Source organism: Schistocerca americana, chromosome 7, assembly GCF_021461395.2.
Source record: "Schistocerca americana isolate TAMUIC-IGC-003095 chromosome 7, iqSchAmer2.1, whole genome shotgun sequence".
Taxonomy (NCBI): domain Eukaryota; kingdom Metazoa; phylum Arthropoda; class Insecta; order Orthoptera; family Acrididae; genus Schistocerca; species Schistocerca americana.
This window is the reverse complement of record NC_060125.1, coordinates 80,629,120-80,650,385: the sequence shown is the minus strand read 5'-3', so window position 1 is coordinate 80,650,385 and position 21,266 is coordinate 80,629,120. Positions and strand designations below refer to the sequence as shown.

Genomic DNA, 21,266 nt, shown 5'->3' with positions numbered 1-21,266 from the left:
GGTTAAAGGCGCTGCAGTCTGGAACCGCAAGACCGCTACGGTCGCAGGTTCGAATCCTGCCTCGGGCGTGGATGTTTGTGATGTCCTTAGGTTAGTTAGGTTTAACTAGTTCTAAGTTCTAGGGGACTAATGACCTCAGCGGTTGAGTCCCATAGTGGTCAGAGCATTTGAACCATTTTTATAATTTTGCAGATGCGACTGATGATGGGGCACAGTGAAACCGGGTGGTGCACTAGTTTTAGAAATAAATAATTTTTGCAGCTGTAGTGGATTTTATCATTGATGATAAATACTGAAAGGAAACTAGGCAAGGAGATATCCCAAAGTAGCGGACAATAGATTTAGAGAAATGAGTCCACTTGCTGCGCAGGCGGTTAAATCCAGTCTGGAAGGGGAAACAGAGAAAAGACGGCCGAAGTGGCCGCGCGGTTCTGGCGCTGCAGTCTGGAACCGCGAGACCGCTACGGTCGCAGGTTCGAATCCTGCCTCGGGCATGGATGTTTGTGATGTCCTTAGGTTAGTTAGGTTTAACTAGTTCTAAGTTCTAGGGGACTAATGACCTCAGCAGTTGAGTCCCATAGTGCTCAGAGCCATTTGAACCATTTGAAACAGAGAAAGAAGTTGTAATGTACACAGCTCGAACCTTTACCGGGTTCTTCGATTGGTATTTCTCGGTAACAAAATTCCACGCAGTCATCCAATACTAATACGTACCTGATTTTAACAATTATAGACATTAGAAAATCATGCAGGAGGAAAGGGTAACTCTGTCATAGCAGGAAGGGCAGTTAAAGCCATGTAACAGAATTTCACTACAGACAATGCTAGGAAGTGCGGAGAAATGCCATCAAACACGCTAAAAAACGTGTTACTCCAAGAGAATGGAAGGCTCTTACGAAAATTTAATACTGTGGCTAGTACTGTGAAAGAGGCATTGGCTAAATTGTGGGTACTCACTATACTACACCTCTTGCGCGGAAGGGAAACTGTTTGATATCTACTAGATTTGCGCAAAATATTTAGGGTCCCCGCGAGGACGCTGAAGCGCCGCAACACAGTGTGGCATGGACTCGAGTAATGTCTGAAGTAGTGCTAGAGGAAATTGACACCATGAATCCTGCAGGAGTGTCCATACATCAGTAACAGCACGAGGGGGTGGAGATCTCTTCTGCAAGGCATCGCACACACGCTAAACAGTGTTCATGTCTGGGGAGTTTGGTGGACAGCGGAAGTGTTTAAACTCAGGATAGTGTTCCTGGAGCCACTCTGCAGCAGTTCTGCACGTGTGGTATGTCGCATTGTCCTGCTGGAATTGCCGAAGTCCGTCGGAATACACAATGGACATGAATGGATGCAGATGATCAGACAGGATGCTTACGTATGTGTCACCTGTCAGAGTCGTATCTAGACGTATCAGAAGTCCCATATCATTCCAACTGCACAAGCACAACACCATTACGCAGCCTCCACCAGTTTGAACAATCCAGTGCTGACAAGAAGTGTCCGTGGATTCATGAGGTTAACTCCATACCTGTTACAATTAGAAACGAGACTCGTCCGACTAGGTAACATGTTTCCAGTTATCAGCAGTCCAATGTCGGTGTTGACGGGCCCAGGCGACGCGTAAAGCTTCGTGTCGTGCAGTCATCAAGAGTACACGAGTAAACCCTCGGCTCCGAAAGCCCATATCAATGATGTTTCATTGTATTGTTCGCACGCATACACATGTTGATGACCCAGCATTGAAATCTGCAGCGATGTGCGACATGTTTGCACTTCTGACACGTTGAACGATTCTCTTCCGTCGTCGTTGGTCCCGTTTGTGCAGGATCTAGTTCCGGTCGTAGCGATTTGATGTTTTACCGGATTACTGCTATTCACAGTCCACTCGTAAAATGGCCACCCGCTAAAGTCCCTTCTTCATCGCTACCTCGGTGATGCTGTTTCAGATCGCTCGGGCGCCGCCGACCATAACACCACGTTCACACTGTTAAATATTGATAACCTGCCATTGTAGCAGCAGTAACCGATCTAACAGCTGCTCCAGCGACTTGGTGTTTTATAACATTATCTACATCTACATCTACATTTATACTCCGCAAGCCACCCAACGGTGTGTGGCGGAGGGCACTTTACGTGCCACTGTCATTACCTCCCTTCTCTGTTCCAGTCGCGTATGGTTCGCGGGAAGAACGACTGTCTGAAAGCCTCAGTGGGCGCTCGAATCTCTCTAATTTTACATTCGTGATCTCCTCGGGAGGTATAAGTAGGGGGAAGCAATATGTTCGATACCTCATCCAGAAACGCACCCTCTCGAAACCTGGCGAGCAAGCTACACCGCGATGCAGAGCGCCTCTCTTGCAGAGTCTGCCACTTGAGTTTGGTAAACATCTCAGTAACGCTATCACGCTCACCAAATAACCCTGTGACGAAACGCGCCGCTCTTCTTTGGATCTTCTCTATCTCCTCCGTCAACACGATCTCGTACGAATCCCACACTGATGAGCAATACTCAAGTATAGGTCGAACGAGTGTTTTGTAAGCCACCTCCTTTGTTGATGGACTACATTTTCTAAGGACTCTTCCAATGAATCTCAACCTGGTACCCGCATCACCAACAATTAATTTTATATGATCATTCCACTTCAAATCGTTCCGCACGCATACTCCCAGATATTTTGCAGAAGTAACTGCTACCAGTGTTTGTTCCGCTATCATATAATCATACAATAAAGGATCCTTCTTTCTATGTATTCGCAATACATTACATTTGTCTATGTTAAGGGTCAGTTTCCACTCCCTGCACCAAGTGCCTATCCGCTGCAAATCTTCCTGCATTTCGCTACAATTTTCTAAAGCTGCAAAATCTCTGTGTACTACAGCATCATCCGCGAAAAGCCGCATGGAACTTCCGACACTATCTGCCTATTTACATATCTCTGTATTTAAATACGCGTGCCTATACCAGTTTCTTTGGTGGTTCAGTGTATATCAATGCAGTTATGGGAAACAAGCGAAGATGTAAATAAAGTAATTATTAAATCGCTAAAGAGTAATGACTGCTGTGGCTATGATGATATTTCAAGTAGGATTATGAAGATCAAAGCACCATTTATTAGTTTCTATGCAGGAGAATACATTTTGGTTTTTACATACGAGGTACAAGCAGATCTAAACGATAGTTTAGGACAGTGGGTATTTTCTTTGATTTACGAAAGCATTTGTCTGTGTGGACCCGGCAACACTTTTGCATAAATTGGAAAATTGCGAGATCAGATACATCATCAATGATGCACTTCATATCTGAAAATACTAGTATAACGTTGTTCTCCAGTTTCAGTAAACAGGGAAGAGGTTTAAAACTTATTGGGGCCATGTGATGTTGGGGGAATGGAGTGTGAGGAGGGGTAGGGAGAGCGGGAAGAGGGGGGAGGGGGGGAGGGAGCTGATGAAAGGTTCTCTACTGGGCCCATTGCTTTTATACGTTGTCCAATCACATTAATCTCACCACCGCCTATGCTTGACGTCAACGTGCAGTAACCACTCACAGATGGAAGGTGGCAGCACTAGCAGTGGAGGGTACATAAAGCATAACGGGGAGACGCGGAGAACTGTGCAGTTTTTGTTGAAATGTGGAAACTGAGCGACGTATTTGGCGTCTAGAAGTACATGATCATTGCCTTTTATGCTAAGGGTGGAAGCATTTTCGAAACGAAGAATTTTCTACACTGTACACTTGCCGCCGTGGTTAAACTATACGTGCATGGTAAAATATCCTACCCAACATCGGCGCAGAGGCAACTGTGGTCTGCCACATGCCACAGATGACAGGTGTGAACAACGGCTGCGAATCTATATGTGGGCCAATAGACGTGGACCTGTTGGTCAATAGACCGACCCCGACCGCCCAGATGAACCAAGGGTCTCGACGACCGTTCAGCGATCGCTGCTGCATATGGGACTCCGCAGCAGGCACCTGGATCACGCATCGATGCTGACTGCTGTTCATTGCGGAAGAAAGCCGGAATCGGCATGCCAGTAACGCAGCTGGACGTGGCGACACGTGGTCACTTCAGATGAATCACGTTTTATGCTCTGTCCGACTGATCGCTGTTGTCGTGAACGGCGCGAATGTCTGGAAACCGTTACCCTGCAACAGCACTATGGTCTAGGGAAGTGTTTGTGGTATTCACGGGGTGATATCGTCATTATGGAAGGTACAATGTATCAATATAAGTACGCTTCTGTCCTGGAGGACCATGTCCACCCCTACATGTATTCTGACTTTTCTCGGCACGTGGCATCTGCAGCAGGACAGTGCAACGTTCACACAGCTCGTGTTGTACGTGCGTCTTTCGAAGATGCAACAGGATGAGTTTATCTTACTCTCCTGGCCGCCAAACTCGTCGTATTTATACACAATCGTGAATATATGGGACTACCTCGATCGGGCTGTTCGCGACATGTATCCTCAACTGAGAAACCTAGCGCAGCTGACCGCGGTCCTGGACTCAGCATGGCTCCACATCCTTGTCGGCGCCTTCCACAACCTTACTGACTCCCTTCCTGCACATCTCACAGAGGTCTAAGCTGCAAAACGTGTTTAGTTTGGCTTTTGACAAGGGGTCACATTAACGTGCCTCGACAGTGCAAATCAGTACTCTGCCACTGACATATACTCAAAACTTTTCTCTTTGCGGATGACACAAATGTTACTGTGATGGACGCGGAACGTAATAAAAATGGTTTAGCTAATTGGGTAGTCAGTAACATCAGCATGCGCATTTCAGAGAACCGATTAGCACTTAACTGGAACGGAACGCAGTAAGTAGAGTTTATAACACGTACCTCTCGTAAAAGTAGTCAGTGAAGTCGACCATTTTAAATTCTTGGGACTGACAGTATGCCGAACGCTTTCTTAGAAGTTGCGTGTCCAAGATATCGTGGAGAAACTGAATGCTGCTGTCTTCACTACAAGAATAATCTCCACTGCTTCCGACACTATTTTGTGAGGGATTGTTTACTTTGTGTACTGTCGCTATACTGTCTCGCATGGTGTTATATTTTGTAGCCATTCTGTGCATTCACAAAAATAAGGTCGATAGGAAGGCAGACACATCTACCATGTCAGTTCGCGGACTTCATGCAGACAATCGTTCAGCTGTCTAGCAATTCTGACTCGACCTTCTCTGCACATGTGTTCCACTAGCGAACCAGGCAGTCCTTCCAGTCGCTACATATGTATGGGTGCTAGATATAGATACTAATCTCGTTCCCCCTCACTGTCTGTCCATCTCGTCCTCCTCCTACCCCCCCCCCCCCCCTCTCTCTCTCTCTGTCTTCTCCTTCAACCTTCCTATGTCCTTTCTCTCGCCTTTCCCGCTCTGTCCACCTCCCCTTCCCGCCTCTGTCTGACCTTGAGCCTTGGTTATTGTTATTTAAAACAAAACTTTGATTGTGAACTGAAGTCGCTTAAAATGAAAGTGTAAATCTTTTTGGGTCGGTGGTATACAGAGTACGAGACAGGACTCTTCAGCTGCTGGTTCTGTGTGGATAGCACCTTCAACGACAGTGGATCAAATGGTTCAGATCTGTGAATGGGTCGGATTACAAAGTTTCAGGTGATTCAGATTCCATATAAGCATTCTAATCATACGTCCATAAGCCATAAGGAACACATTCTAATCATACGTCCATAAGCCATAAGGAACAAATTTCCTGTTTTCTGTAAGAATGAAGGCGAAGAAGAAAAAATATAACAGGGTTGTGTACAGAACTTCTGTCTAAAATTATGTAGAGGGGGAAAGACTAGATAAATGATAAACAGTTTGTCTAATAGTTAGATTTTCATAGCATCTAGTTTCTCGCAGTCAGTTTTTAAAGCAAACCTGTGTTTGAGGGTATTTTTTTTTTTAAAGAAAAGGAAATACGTATCCTATTGCGGGCCAAAGGTTTATTAGAGTCTTGAGCAATTGGTCAAACATTTTCTTGATTTTTGATATATATATATATATATATCTCGAGAATTAACAATTTGAAGCACATCGTTGAAGTACTTTTCGATCTTTATATTATAATATAATAGGATTTGTTGCTGATAATATTGCCTCATTCAGAAGAAACTACAACTTTATTCAGTAACTACTAGACTTATTATCGATATGCTCTTGGATAAGGTTTCTTTAAGTATTGTACAGACAGAGGTCCACTATTCAGTAGTTTCGCTTTCGACAGGTTTCCAGAAGAACTGGAGAAATTGATCTATAATCCACAAGTACTCAAATACAAGTTTTGAGATTTGTTTGTGGCATACGGCTGTCCGCAGTAGACATGAAATTCTGTTTGTAATGCATTATGTATTCGTATACTCTGTCATAATCTTTTTTTAATTTTCTTTATTATTTAGTTTACAAAAGTCCCTAAATACCTTTCTGAAAACTGTGTATTGTTCCATGACTACGTATTCGTGCCTCACACGTTCCCACAGAACCTTGCAAGTAAAGAAACAAATTAAATAAACAAACTGGCTGCAGAAATCTCAACCAATACGTGATCGTAATTGATGTCTCTCATAAAATGACTCATGATGAAAGAGAAAGTTTATTTACTGCGTAGCTGAGTGGAAGTTTGATAAACCGATTATGAACTTAGTAGAGTGTAAGTTATAACGATAGTGACAGACTAAAAGTTCTTGTTGTTGTTGTGGTCTTCAGTCCTGAGACTGGTTTTGATGCAGCTCTCCATGCTACCCTATCCTGTGCAAGCTTCTTCATCTCCCAGTACCTACTGCAGCCTACATACTTCTAAATCTGCTTAGTGTATTCATCTCACGGTCTCCCTCTACGATTTTTACCCTCCACGCTGCCCTACAATACTAAATTGGTGATCCCTCGATGTCTCAGAACATGTCCTACCAACCGATCCCTTCTTCTAGTCAAATTGTGCCACAAGCTCCTCTTCTCCCCAATTCTATTCAATTCCTCTTCATTAGTTATGTGGTCTACCCATCTAATCTTCAGCATTCTTCTGTAGCACCAAATTTCGAAAGCTTCTATTCTCTTCTTGTCTAAACTATTTATCATCCACGTTTCACTTCCATACATGGCTACAAATACTTTAAGAAACGACTTCCTGACATTTAAATCTATACTCGATGTTAACAAATTCTTCTTCTTCAGAAACGCTTTCCTTGCCATTGCCATTCTACAATTTATATCCTCTCTACTTCGACCATCATCAGTTATTTTGTTCCCCAAATAGCAAAACTCCTTTACTACTTTAATTGTCTCATTTCCTAATCTCATTCCCTCAGCATCACCCGACTTAATTCGACTACATTCCATTATCCTCGTTTTGCTTTTGTTGATGTTCATCTTATACCCTCCTTTCAATACGCTGTCCATTCCGTTCAACTGCTCTTCCAAGTCCCTTGCTGTCTCTGACAGAATTACAATGTCATCGGTGAACCTCAAAGTTTTTATATCTTCTCCATGTAGTTTAATACCTACTCCGAACGTTTCTTTTGTTTCCTTTATTGCTTGCTCAATATACAGATTCAATAACATCGGGGACAGGCTACAACCCTGTCTCACTCCCTTCCCAACCACTGCTTCCCTTTCATACCCCACGACACTTATAACTGCCATCTACTTTCTGTACAAATTGTAATTAGCCTTTCGCTCCCTGTGTTTTACCCATGCCACCTTCATAATTTGAAAGAGAGTATTCCAATCAACATTGTCAACAGCTTTCTCTAAGTCTACAAATGCTAGAAACGTAGGTTTGCCTTTCCTTAATCTTTCTTCTAAGATAAGTCTTAGGGTCAGTATTGCCTCAAGTGTTCCTACATTTCTACGTAATCCAAATTGATCTTCCCCGAGTTCAGCTTCTACCAGTTTTTCTATTCGTCTGTAAATAATTTGCGTTAGTATTTTGCAGCTGTGACTTATTAAACTGATAGTTCGGTAATTTTCACATCTGTCAACACCTGCTTTCTTTGGGATTGGAATTATTATATTCTTCTTGAAGTCTGAGGGTATTTCGCCTGTCTCATACATCTTGCTCACCAGACGGTAGAGTTTGGTCAGGACTGGTTCTCCCAAGGCTGTCAGTAGTTCTAATGGAATGTTGTCTACTCCGGGGGCCTTGTTTCGACTCAGGTCTTTCAGTGCTCTGTCAAACTCTTCACGCAGTATCATATCTCCCATTTCATCTTCATCTGCATCCTTTCCCATTTCCATAATATTGTCCTCAATTACATCGCTCTTGTATAGACCCTCTATTTACTCCTTCCACCTTTCTGCTTTCCCTTCTTTGCTTATAAGTGGGTTTCCATCTGAGATCTTCATATTCATACAAGTGGTTCTCTTTACTCCAAAGGTCTCTTTAATTTTCCTGTAGGCAGTATCTATCTTATCCGTAGTGAGATAAGCCTCTACATACTTACATTTGTCCTCTAGCCATCACCGAGCGAGGTGGCGCAGTGGTTAGACACTGGACTCGCATTCGGGAGGACGACGGTTCAATCCCGTGTCCGGCCATCCTGATTTAGGTTTTCCGTGATTTCCCTATGTCACTCCAGGCAAATGCTGGGATGGTTCCTCTGAAAGTACACGGCCGACTTCCTTCCCCATCCTTCCCTAATCCGATGAGACCGATGACCACGCTGTCTGGTCTCCTTCCCCAAAACAACCAACCAACCTCTAGCCATCCCTACTTAGCCATTTTGCACTTCCTGTCGATCTCATATTTGAGACGTTTGTATTCCTTTTTGCCTGCTTCATTTCCTGCCTTTTTGAATTTTCTCCTTTCATCAATTAAATTCGGTATCTCTTATGTTACCCATAGATTTCTACTAGCCCTCATCTTTTTACCTATTTGATCCTCTGCTACCTTCACTATTTCATCCCTCAAAGCTACCCATTCTTCTTCTACTGTATTTCTTTCCCCCATTCCTGTGAATTGTTCCCTTATGGTCTCCCTGAAACTCTATTTCTTTCAGTTTATCCAGGCCCCATCTCCTAAAAATCCCTCCTTTTTGCAGTTTCTTCAGTTCTTACCTCGTGTTAACACGCGGCTTGTCATATAAGAAAACCAGGAACATTTTACCAGGCCGAACAGGAAAAGTGACATTAAATATTTCATTTTTTATTATACTGACTTGTCGGTTACAGCATTCCATTGCGGGTTTTTTACAGAGTGCTTCTGAAAATAATTTGCTATTTAGCTAGGAGTGAGAAGAGCAGAGAACTAGGCATTGTTTTCATTGCATGGCCTATTTGTTTTTTGTAGACAGTTTGGCTCATAAGTGCATCTGCAGAGGACGAAAAAAGACTGGTGTCTTCACGAGGAAAGAATGTTGACCTTGTATATGAGATGTTTGTTTTACGAAAATTAACTTAGTTCAGAAACGAGTTATCGGTACATAATAAAATAGTTGGCTTATTCAGCTCAAATGAGAAAGTGAAAACAAGACTTGGTTAGTGGAGACAGAACATGAGCCTGGATGGGGGAGAGGCAGGCAAGAAATTTCTGCCCTTTCAAATGTGTCATGCAGGCATTTATCTGAGGAAAGCACGGCAAAAACCTAAATCTGTGGGAGCAGACCGGGATTGAAACCACTGTTTCCTCAAGTCCGGGTTCGCTATGTTACCACTGCACCGTCTCACTTGGTCAATGAAAAGCGTTTCTTCGTTCGGTCTTGAATAATGGGGAAAACTAATCCTAACTAATGTGTTATAAGAATAGATCTTTCCTACAATACTTGGTGCGGGGTGCTCAGATCTTCCTCCATACAGCCGGCCACTGTGGCCAAGCAGTTCTAGGCGCTTCAGTCCTGAACCGCGCTGCTGTTACGATCGTAGGTTCGAATCCTGCCTCGGGCATGGATGTTGTGATGTCCTTAGGTTCGTTAGGTTTGCGTAGTCCTAAGTTCTGGGGGACTGATGACCTCAGATGTTAAGTCCCATAGTGCTCAGAGCCATTTGAACCATTTTTTTTCTTCGTCCATAGTTACTATTGTCGGAAAGGGAGAAAAGCTAAATATCCAGTGCTTTACTATCTGCGATACGGTGACAATGTGTATTATTATTAAAAATTCACTTTCCAGTGCTTTATTCTCTGCGATACGGTGACAATGTGTATTATTATTGAAAATAAATAAATCGACAGATCCTGATGGGATTCCAGTTCGGTTTTACAGAGAGTACCCTACTACATTGGCTCCTTACTTAGCTTGCATTTATCGCGAATCTCTTGCCCAACATAAAGTCCCGAGCGACTGGAAAAAAGCGCAGGTGACCCTTGTATATGAGAAGGGTAGAAGGACGGATCCTCAAAATTACAGACTAATATCCTTAACATCGGTTCGTTGCAGGATTCTCTAACACATTCTTAGTTCGAATATAATGAATTTCCTTGAGACAGAGAAGTTGCTGTCCATGCATCAGCAAGGCTTTAGAAACTATCGCTCCTGCGAAACGCAACTCGCCCTTTTTTCACATGATATCTTGCGAACCATGGATGAAGGGTATCAGACGGATGCCATATTCCTTGACTTCCGGAAAGCGTTTGACTCGCTGCCCCACAGCAGACTCCTAACTAAGATACGAGCATATGGGATTGGTTCCCAAGTACGTGAGTGGCTCGAAGACTTCTTAAGTAACAGAACCCAGTAAGTTGTCCTCGATGGTGAGTGTTCATCGGAGGTGAGGGTATCATCTGGAGTGCCCCAGGGATGTGTGGTAGGTCCGCTGTTGTTTTCTATCTACATAAATGATCTTTTGGATAGGGTGGATAGTAATGTGCGGCTGTTTGCTGTTGATGCTGTGGTGTACGGGAAGGTGTCGTCGTTGAGTGACTGTAGGACGATATAAAATGACTTGGACAGGATTTGTGATTGGTGTAAAGAATGGCAGCTAACTCTAAATATAGATAAATGTAATTTAATGCAGATGAATAGGAAAAAGAATCCTGTAATGTTTCAATACTCCATTAGTAGTGTAGTTCTTGACACAATCACTTTGATTAAATATTTGGGCGTAACTTTGCAGAGCGATATGAAGTGGGACAAGCATGTAATGGCAGTTGTGGGGAAGGTGGATAGTCGTCTTCGGTTTATTGGTAGAATTTTGGGAACATGTGGTTCATCTGTAAAGGAGACCGCTTATAAAACACTAATACGACCTATTCTTGAGTACTGCTCGAGCGTTTGAGATCCCTATCAGGTCGGATTGAGGGAGGACATAGAAGCAATTCAGAGGCGGGCTGCTAGATTTGTTACTGGTAGGTTTGATCATCACGCGAGTGTTACGGAAATGGTTCAGGAACTCGGGTGGGAGTCTCTAGGGGAAAGGAGGCGTTCTTTTCGTGAATCGCTACTGAGTAAATTTAGAGAACCAGCATTTGAGGCTGACTGCAGTACAATTTTACTGCCGCCAACTTACGTTTCGTTGAAAGACCACAAAGATAAGAGAGATTAGGGCTCGTACAGAGGCATATAGGCAGTCATTTTTCCCTCGTTCTGTTTGGGAGTGGAACGGGGAGAGAAGATGCTAGTTGTGGTACGAGGTACCCTCCGCCACGCACCGTATGGTGGATTGCGGAGTATATATGTAGATGTAGATGTGGACGTATGATACCGTTTCTGATACTACAGCATTTGCTGTAGTCATGACCATATTAAATTAAATTGTCATGCACTTGACACCTTTCGTGAAGTGACTCATATTCACAAGTTAATTTTTTTTCTTTTTGGTATATCTGGCAACTTACAATAGATGTTCACTATGTGTAAGCTTCATTGCAACCGAGTACCTGAAAGTTTTAACAGTTTTGAAATTTATAACAAATTATAAGACAGTGTAATGTCGTTCTGTTTTCAGTTTATGATATTACTGTCCTAAATGCCTTGTATCTTGTTTTAGGCACAATCGTTGCACTTTGAATAAGTCGAAGGATCACTGTTTCTGGGATAGCCGGTATTCTTCGAAAATTCGTTTACTATTTTGCGTTGTAGGACGCTGTTGGCAAACAATTTCTTTTATGCTCTCCCAGAAAAGTAATCAAGCGAAATTAAATATGGCGACCGTAGCGGTTAAGTCACTATCCTTCCTATGCTAATCCATTTACCAAGAAAAATAATAACTTTACAGTGTGAAGTAAAAATCTGCTGAACACCATCTCACTGAAACCACCGTGACCACTGGAGACAAACATGTCGTGAGAGTTACACTTTGCAGCAAATCTGTCACCCCATGTCGGGGAAATTCAGAGTACTGGTCACTATTTTGTTGTTCGCAAAAAAAGGACATATAAAACTGTCAAGAGTGAGTGCCCTCTACTCGCGTGCCTATCGTCCTGATAGCGTAACCGGTACGGATTTTCATCTGATCAATACTGAACATTGTGGAATAGATTCGCCATTATATTTGAATATGGCTTCAGAAGTATCTGTGCTATCAGAATAGAAATGCGGAAACCACAAGTCCGAAAACAATTTATTCGACGCCAAAACGATACAGTAATTCAATCTCCAAAAGAAAGAGACTCCATCCTAAATGCGGATCGATACAAATGTTAAATAACAAATAATAATAATAATAATAATAATAATAATAATATAAAAGACCTGACTCTTCTCGGGGAGCGAACACAATACACAGTTCTACAAAGTCAAGAGATTCGTCCACTATACCAAGTCCAGCTACAAGAAATCGGCCAGCTAGAAGAGAATTCTAGCCATCGCTGCCGGCGTGGCAGCTCTACCTACTTGCAAGATGTGCGTCGAACTGTCTTTTGCCGGCAGTGCGCCGCCTTATAAAGCCCGTTGGCGGATGTATCTGCCGGAACTATTTTGCGATCACGTGCCTGGCGTATCAAAGTACACGTAGTTCCTGGCTAGCTGCGAGCTCTGGTGAATCTGTTCTGCGGGCTCCACGAACGGGTAGCAGTCCCTGGTGGTCGATGGTGGAGACCTGATGTTGTGTTGTGATGTGGCCGCCGGTTGGTATTTGTTTTGACAACACAGACGACGTAGGTTTTCCTGGTGAATATACGCCCTGTCATGCAGGCATCCCGTGTTGGTTGGACGTGAAGTGGGATACCCATTAGTATGAGAGTCGTGAAATCCGCATTTGATTTAGTGACTAGCAATAGGAGAAGTTTCATGCCTGTAATTTTGCGTATAGTGACTGATGGACATGGTTGTCCTACGGATGAAACAACTATCCTCTTTAAGTTATTCTTCTCAACCCGGTATGCCGCGTTAAACTTCTTGGAGAAATATGAAGTCGAAATTTATTGCTGCAATAAAATTTACACTTGTATACCAAGCCTCCTGACTTAATTGTTACGATTGTGGGTGAGTTGGTTCTGACCACTATTGCGGTTCCGTGCCTCTAGTAGCGGAAAAGCATGTCCTTAGCGGCGAGGTCGCATGTTCCCACTTTATACGTAGACTTATTACTGATATTTTCCTTATCAATGTACGCTGCACCTATGCATAGTTATACACACCTTTTTTTCTTACATACTGGTCTGATGATGATGATAAATAATCTGGGCTAATAATCATATAAAGCACAATGCCTTTCGATCAAACACTAATACGAATTCCACAGCTGCAAAATAGTGGATCTCTTTACCCTTCATTATGGCCATGTTGCGATTACTTTGTGATGTGAGAAACTGAAATGTCCAACAAATGTTCCATACTCTATAATATTCTATCCTGCAGTCCTCAGTATTGTGCATAACACATTACTTACACCATATATTTTTGTTCCAGGGATCGCATCTTCAAACTGAACTTGAACAACATCAGTCACTCGCATTGTGAGGTAAGACAGGAAATAATTAAATTCAGTCATTATCTAGTATTTTAGACTCATTAACGGAAAATAGGGTATACTAGTTCTTTGAAGGAATCTGGCTTGCTGATATGGATATTCTCATGTCGGGCCATTATTCACAGGAATACTCATTAGCGGCAGGTAGATTTCCAGTCTTATATTACAAATTATCGGTGTCTAACTGCAAAAGCCAAATGATCGAGGAAAATTCCTCAGTTGATTTTGTAATTTTGTCACTTTACGCTTTCTTCTCCCTTTGGGAATGATTTGCATATATGAACCGTGGCAGGGAGTGTACGTTAGTAACTGGCTAGTGATGTTAGCTCAAAGGTCAGAGGAAGGCATGTGAAAACCATCTTCAACATAACCAGGCCTAATGAAGCAATGCGGTTCTCCAACTAAACGTGAAGTTGAGGGTAGCTTGATCATAGTTGGTGCATGTCATAGGAAACCAGAGTGAGAAGACAAGCAAAGGGGACAGGATGTTAGGACATATATTAAGAAATCAAGGAATAATTTCCATGTTACTTGAAAGGGCTGTAGACGGTAAAAAGTGTAGGAGAATTTAAAGAATGGAACATATACAAGAAATTACTCAGGACGTTGGTGCAAGTGCTGCTCTGAGATGAAAGATTTGTACAGGAGAGGAAGCGTGTCGGGGCACAACAAAACAGTCTAAAGAAAAAATAAATTATATTCCGTATTTGTCTGGGTCTAACAATACAGGGTTTTTTGGAAAGTTACGCTTGATTGTAAGACAAACGCTGAAATTGGAAATTTTCTCCAAAATATTCCAAACTGCGTCTACCTCTACGTCACTACCAGCTCTTCGGTATTTTGTTTAGAATGCCCTGATTCTACAATGGGTCAGGTAGTCCGCTCAATATTGACAGTGATAAGAAGCGTGCAGCAAATGCTGTGTTTGCCATGAATGCCCGCTACAGCTCATCACTACGCCAGTTACCAGATAATTGTTAATGACCTAGATTTTACGTGGGCTGCCCTTCAGTGCTAACTCCTAACTCTGCCATCAGACCTTGTGTTTCAGACTAATGATCTCTTTTGGCATTTTCCTGTACAAGATTTATGTTTTACCCATGGTAACTCTGCCGTTCCAGGTTTACCCTTGGTTATGTCTGCGTCTGCTCCTCCATAGCTTATGTGTACTGATTAATTGGTGAAACCGACCCTGTCCCAGTCACTGGTTGCCTATCCAGTTGCTTCCAGTGGCAAAAAAAAAAATCATTTTTCAGTGTTTCGTATAATTCATGGCCGAATTTGAAAAAATTAAACAGCGTGATAACCTACTCAGTAAGAGGGATTATGTTATTGGTATTAAAGTTACAAATTGTACATACAGGGTGTCCCAGAAGTGTTGCGACAATCTTCGAGGCTTTGTAGAAGGTGTCTTGCGGAACAAATGGTGAACAGGAAAGTGTCCAGAAGCGTAATCAAAAATGGTTCCTGTGGTGTCACCGCGAGACACCACATTTGCTAGGTGGTAGCCTTTAAATCGGCCGCGGTCCGTTAGTATACGTCGGACCCGCGTGTCGCCACTGTCGGTGATTGCAGACCGAGCGCCGCCACACGGCAGGTCTAGAGACACTTCCTAGCACTCGCCCCAGTTGTAGAGCCGACTTTGCTAGCGATGGTTCACTGACAAATTACGCTCTCATTTGCCGAGACGATAGTTAGCATAGCCTTCAGCTACGTCATTTGCTACGACCTAGCAAGGCGCCATTACCAGTTACTATTGATGCTGTAAAACATGTACCGTCAAGAGCGATGTTCGCCAATTATGGATTAAAGTTAAGTATTCCAGCAGCTACGTACTATTTTTGCTAGTCTCATTTCCCTGACCTGTTCCAGACCTCACGCTAGCCTGCGTGAGCTTAAACGCGTGCCTTTCGGCTTCCTCCTAGTGGATTGGCTGTCTTGCCAGTCCACAACAGTTCCAGCGGCTCTGAGCACTAAGGGACTTAACGTCTGAGGTCATCAGTCCCCTAGAACTTAGAACTACTTAAACCTAACTAACCTAAGAACATCACACACATCCATGAGCGAGGCAGCATCCGATCCTGCGACCGTAGCAGTCGCGTGGTTCCGGACTGAAGCGCCTAGAACCGCTCGGCCACCGCTGCCGGCTAGAAGCGTCATCCAGTGAGGCTACAGAGCGACTCCTTCGGCAGCAAACGTCACTTTTTATGCTGACAGATCGTAGGTGAAACGTCTAGAAATGTTGCTTGTTATCCAGTTATCACGATTTTTTGCCATGACCACCAGTGAAGAAGATGGAGCTAGCTGCTGCGTAGACAGGCCTTGTCTTCCATAAATGTGATGCTCTGTCGCCTCGGTGGATGCCGGTTCCGGGCATGAGTTTCCACCTCATTGTATTAAGTGTGTAGTGTTTACATGTACGCAGTGAACTGCGTCGAAAAACAGTGCCAAAATAAATAGGGCATTCGTGTAATGTCTCACAACAGCTTCGCCGGTGTACCAATGATGAGAACAAGCTTTGGGATGCCAAAACCGCAGTGGTGTCAGTCATAATAAAGAACTAGTCATAGCTCCAAACCAGCAGAAGTCATCACCGGACATCAATTTCTGGCCAACCCTCGCCCCCTCACTCCACGTACCTGAGTAGCCACATCAGCGGTGGACAATAAACAAGAAGCCATATATTAATTCAGCTTAAGAGATTGTATTATTACGATACAATATTGTAGGGCCTAAGTTATGGCGATATATGATGCATGTCCAAAGGAACAGGCGCTGCGGCGATTCCAGCCGTTATGAAATACATTAAATCTATTCGCAACTGCGAATGCGGACAACCATTAGCTGTGTAATGGAATGACAGCAAGGAAAATTTGTGGCTGACTCGGACTCTATCCGGATTTTCCGATTACTTGGAGCTGTCATGAAACTTCAGTAGACCATAGTCAAATCATGTAATATAAGCTGCAAATGAGAGAAAAAGTTAATTACGACAACAAAACAATAATAGAAGGAGAAAGGAAAAAAACGAGAGCATAGCCGAAAAACCACCACCAAGTTCTCATGATATGTATAAACGATTTTTATATAGTTTTTTATATAAATTTAATTTTTTTTATTTTAAAATCTAAAACAGAAAGGCAACGAGATCAGATAATATTAAAAACAGCAATCTAAGAAAAATTCCAAGCTTATTTCAAGGACTGCACTACGCTCATGTGTATATATACTTCACCTATACACATTTTACAATAGAACTGGAGCGAGTGAAAACGCAAAACAAAACGAGCAGGTAAACTAGGAGAGAACAAGCTGAAGCAAATTAGATGGGAAACATACATAACAAAGAAAACACATAGCATCATTCAATGAAATTATCAACACCTTCCCGACAGAAAACAAGATTCAACATCTTGGCGAAGAGGTCTCAATGTCGAGGCATTCGCAAGCAAGTCCAATGGGCCGTGATAATGTACTACATGAAGTTCCATGTGATCTTCCCCTTCTCCTTCTACAACATAATGAACGAAGTGTCCAAGCAACCACATTACGGTATAGTTTTCCGACCGTGGAAAGAAGGAAGAATCTGGATGCAATATGATGTCTGTAGCGTATAAAGTCTCAGAAGATCGAATAAAGAAGGCCAATTGCGCCCTAATCCAAGATCAATTTGCCATATGAACTCCACAAGCAGAGCGACGTAGACGAACAACGACTATAGACATCCGTGTCGCTAAGCCCAATACGAAAACGTCACTCGTTCGTTGGAATCAAATTATTTACTACTTTATACCAAGAGGACGCTACGCACATCGGCAAAATGGGAGGACTTATGTTGCACCAAACTGTAGTCCACTTTGTTTGCGGCGATCCTTTTTCAACGAAGTTCGGGCAAGGGACTGCTTTCCTACGAGTTCTGTAAGAATTTCATGGTGAGGACGGGTCTCCATAAATTACCAGCCCCTAAATAGCTCACCGCAAGATAGAAGTCACGAATGTGTTTTAACTTATAATCTACGCTACCGACATAAATAGGTGGTTTAACACTAGCAGGACGGACACAGATTAATAAAAAAGACGTGAATATGTGAGTTTCTTGAGTCATAATGAAAACAGTACGCCGTACATACAGCATCTCTGTCATCCTTCGTATGTCAGTCACGCCCAGCCGCCCCCCCCCTCCCCCTCCCCCGAAGGAATGAGGCTTTGTGACCACCCCATACCGTAAGCGAAAGATATGACTCTTCCATAAGAAAGGACCAGACAATTGCTGCAGTTTCTTCACCATCATCGAGGGCAGCGGATAAACTTCGGCCACGTATTAAGTTTTGCATAAAACAAATGTATACAGTATTCGGACTTTCTAGAGCAGAGTAAGATACTGCCTTTCATGTTTTAGTATCTCTCCCTGAATTTTTTCCGTACCATACTTCCACTTGAGCGTCGCCATTTGGAGTGGACAACGATCAATGATGACACCGAGAGACGTGTGCCGATGCACCGCAATAGCCCATGGAACAACGGCGTCTTCAAAACCTCGCAAAGTAAGAACCCTGCATTTACCTTCATTAAGTAGTGCACCTGAATTCTGACAAAAATCATCGATTACAGCCTTCTGTCACGATATCTCCGCAGAATTGCAGAGTAGAACCATCACGTCATTTGCGTATACACGAACCGCTATAGTCCCCCTGGAAAGCGTCCAGCCTTTCAGCTGGGATGCTATCATTCGAAGTAGCGGCTCCAGAGACAACACAAAGTCATTGACAGTGGGCTTCCTTGAGGCACTCTGCGACCGATATTTATTGGGGGCGTCAGTTGGTCATTAACAACCACCGAAGCTGAAATACCAGCACTCGCCGTGTGTTAACAGTAAAACCAACTGCCTCCAGAATAAGAAGCAATAAGTCACGATTAACACAATCAAATGTGTTATCAGAGTCTAAAAAAGCAAGGGCGCCAGAGATGGACGTTGCAGCAGTAACCGGAACCACGTCACGACACTCGACTATAGGGGTAAGAATGGTACGACCAGGTACGCAGCTTTGATGTTTTGCAAGAATCATCCCCATCAGATCCGACATCCTACTATTAACTGCCGTCGCCACAGTCTATCTGGGCAAGCCTGTCCAGGGCGTTTCGGGATTAAAACCATTTTTCCCACTTTGAACGTGGGGGCCCAGCTCGACCCTGTAATACGTCATTCAAAAAAGACGTAAAGGTGGAACCCAACAGCGGCCAAAACCGCACATACAATTTCTCGGAAAGTCCATCCAGCCCTGGAGACTTTTGAGAAGGCGATCTCACAATATGTATGTAAACACCCTCAGGCTGGAATGCAGCTAAGAGCGTTTCACTGTGCTCAGGCGTAAGTGCCGTTGGTTGGTTGGTTGGTTGGTTGGTTCGGGGAAGGAGACCAGACAGCGTGGTCATCGGTCTCATCAGATTTGGGAAGGAAGGGGAAGGAAGTCGGCCGTGCCCTTTCAGAGGAACCATCCCGGCATTTGCCTGGAGTGATTTAGGGAAATCACGGAAAACCTAAATCAGGATGGCCGGACGCGGGATTGAACCGTCGTCCTCCCGAATGCGAGTCCAGTGTCTAACCACCGCGCCACCTCGCTCGGTGTAAGTGCCGTATCCAAGACGTTGACTAGTGGGTCGTGAAAGGTTGCGCTGGACTCATCGATGCCGTAGATGTCTACCTAGTATTGGTGTAAGACACGCACTGTATCAGCTTCCTCCGATACGATGTGTCCAGTATTTGTAGAGAAAGAATACAAGCTCGTCGGTGACGCGTCTGATGCCGAAGCGAATGATAAAAGAAAGTCAGTTCTTCCGTCACCAATGATCGTGGCTTGGATTGCATTTTCAACCCTTCCATTTGAAATCTTTTCAAAGTCAACAATTTTGCCTTTACATGCCTAACATCCGCAGTTCGCAGAGGGGCGTGATCCACAGCGTCATGAAGTTTACGCAGGATGGAATAGTAATGTTCGTAAGTTATGGGAAGGTCTTGCGCTTTGGCAGCATAGAAAGTGTCAAAGTTTGCCTGAGTCTCGGTTTTGCCAGCTGTGTCCACCAGTCAAGGATGGAAGAGTACTGCCCAATGGACCGTAGAGTACGCTCCCACACGGCTCGCATCACGTCATCGAGAGACGGGCCAGCTAGGTGAGTGACGGTTACAATTCACTAAGTGAGAAACAATTTGACTGGTAGCTGTTCTAGATTGAAGGACGAAGTCACAGAACAGTGATCCGTAAAGGAAGCTGGGATGACTTCAACATTAAGAATACAATAGCGCAGGCAGTCTGATAAGTAAATCCTATCCAACCTGCTGCTAGAAGACGCAGTACAGTGGGTAAATTTAACTAACGTGTGGCATTTACATATCCAGACGTCTTGCAGGCGTAAGGAGCGGACCAATTCATATAATTCGCAACAGAAATTAAAGTTTGGAGATTGGTCTGCAGGACGCGACACACACTTAAAATCACCATCCAACAGAATATCCGGAGGACTCGTACGCAACAGATAAACAATATCGTCTTTATAAGAACCCGAGCCGGCCGGTGTGGTCGAGCAGTTCTAGGCGCTTAAGTCTGGAACCACGCGACCGCTACGGTCGCAGGTTCGAATCCTGCCTGGGACGTAGATATGTGTGATGTCCTTAGATTGCCGGCCGAAGTGGCCGTGCGGTTAAAGGCGCTGCAGTCTGGACCCGCAAGACCGCTACGGTCGCAGGTTCGAATCCTGCCTCGGGCATGGATGTTTGTGATGTCCTTAGGTTAGTTAGGTTTAAGTAGTTCTAAGTTCTAGGGGACTAATGACCTCAGCAGTTGAGTCCCATAGTGCTCAGAGCCATTTAAACCATAAAAACGGGAACGATCCACTGCGCGACCAGTGCCAGAAGGAGCACATAGAGAACCAAGGTAAGATAAAAAAGTTGACAACCTATGCCCCTGCCATAATCCAACATTTTCACCTGAGTAACAGGAATGCTTTCGCGAAAAAATAAGGCGGTCCCCGTAGAAAATTATGGGGCTACATTAAAGATCACACGAAAACCAGGTAACGAAAATTGACTCAACAACACCTCCTGTAAGAAAACCATGTCCGCACATGAATCATAAATGAACTGACGCAGCGAAGCCAATCGCAATTGTGATTCCACACGATTATCGTTTAAGGAAAGGAACGTGCAGGTTTGGGTCATTGATCATAGCTGTATAGGGATGTACGGGAAGTCCGAGCAGAATTCGGTAGACAGCTAAGGTGATGGTCCATTGCGGAGTCCACAGATGAATCAGACATCGGGGGACCAGAGCCACTGTCATCGCAACCTTTTATCTTACTTGCCACCGCACGGTCGGGCTGTATACGCTGTTTCTGTCGGCTACGTGCCATGCTGGCCTCCGCAGA

The 21,266-nt window shown here is 43.8% G+C and overlaps 1 protein-coding gene across 1 annotated transcript in view; it reads left to right on the top strand.

Moving 5' to 3' along the window:
- The window catches only part of LOC124622729 (semaphorin-2A-like), a 906,824-nt gene that overhangs the window by 691,753 nt on the left and 193,805 nt on the right, over positions 1-21,266 (top strand). Inside the window, exon 3 of the mRNA XM_047148520.1 lies at positions 13,787-13,838. Within this exon, the coding sequence (XP_047004476.1) occupies positions 13,787-13,838 (52 nt within the window). The remainder of the gene's footprint in view (positions 1-13,786; positions 13,839-21,266) is intronic.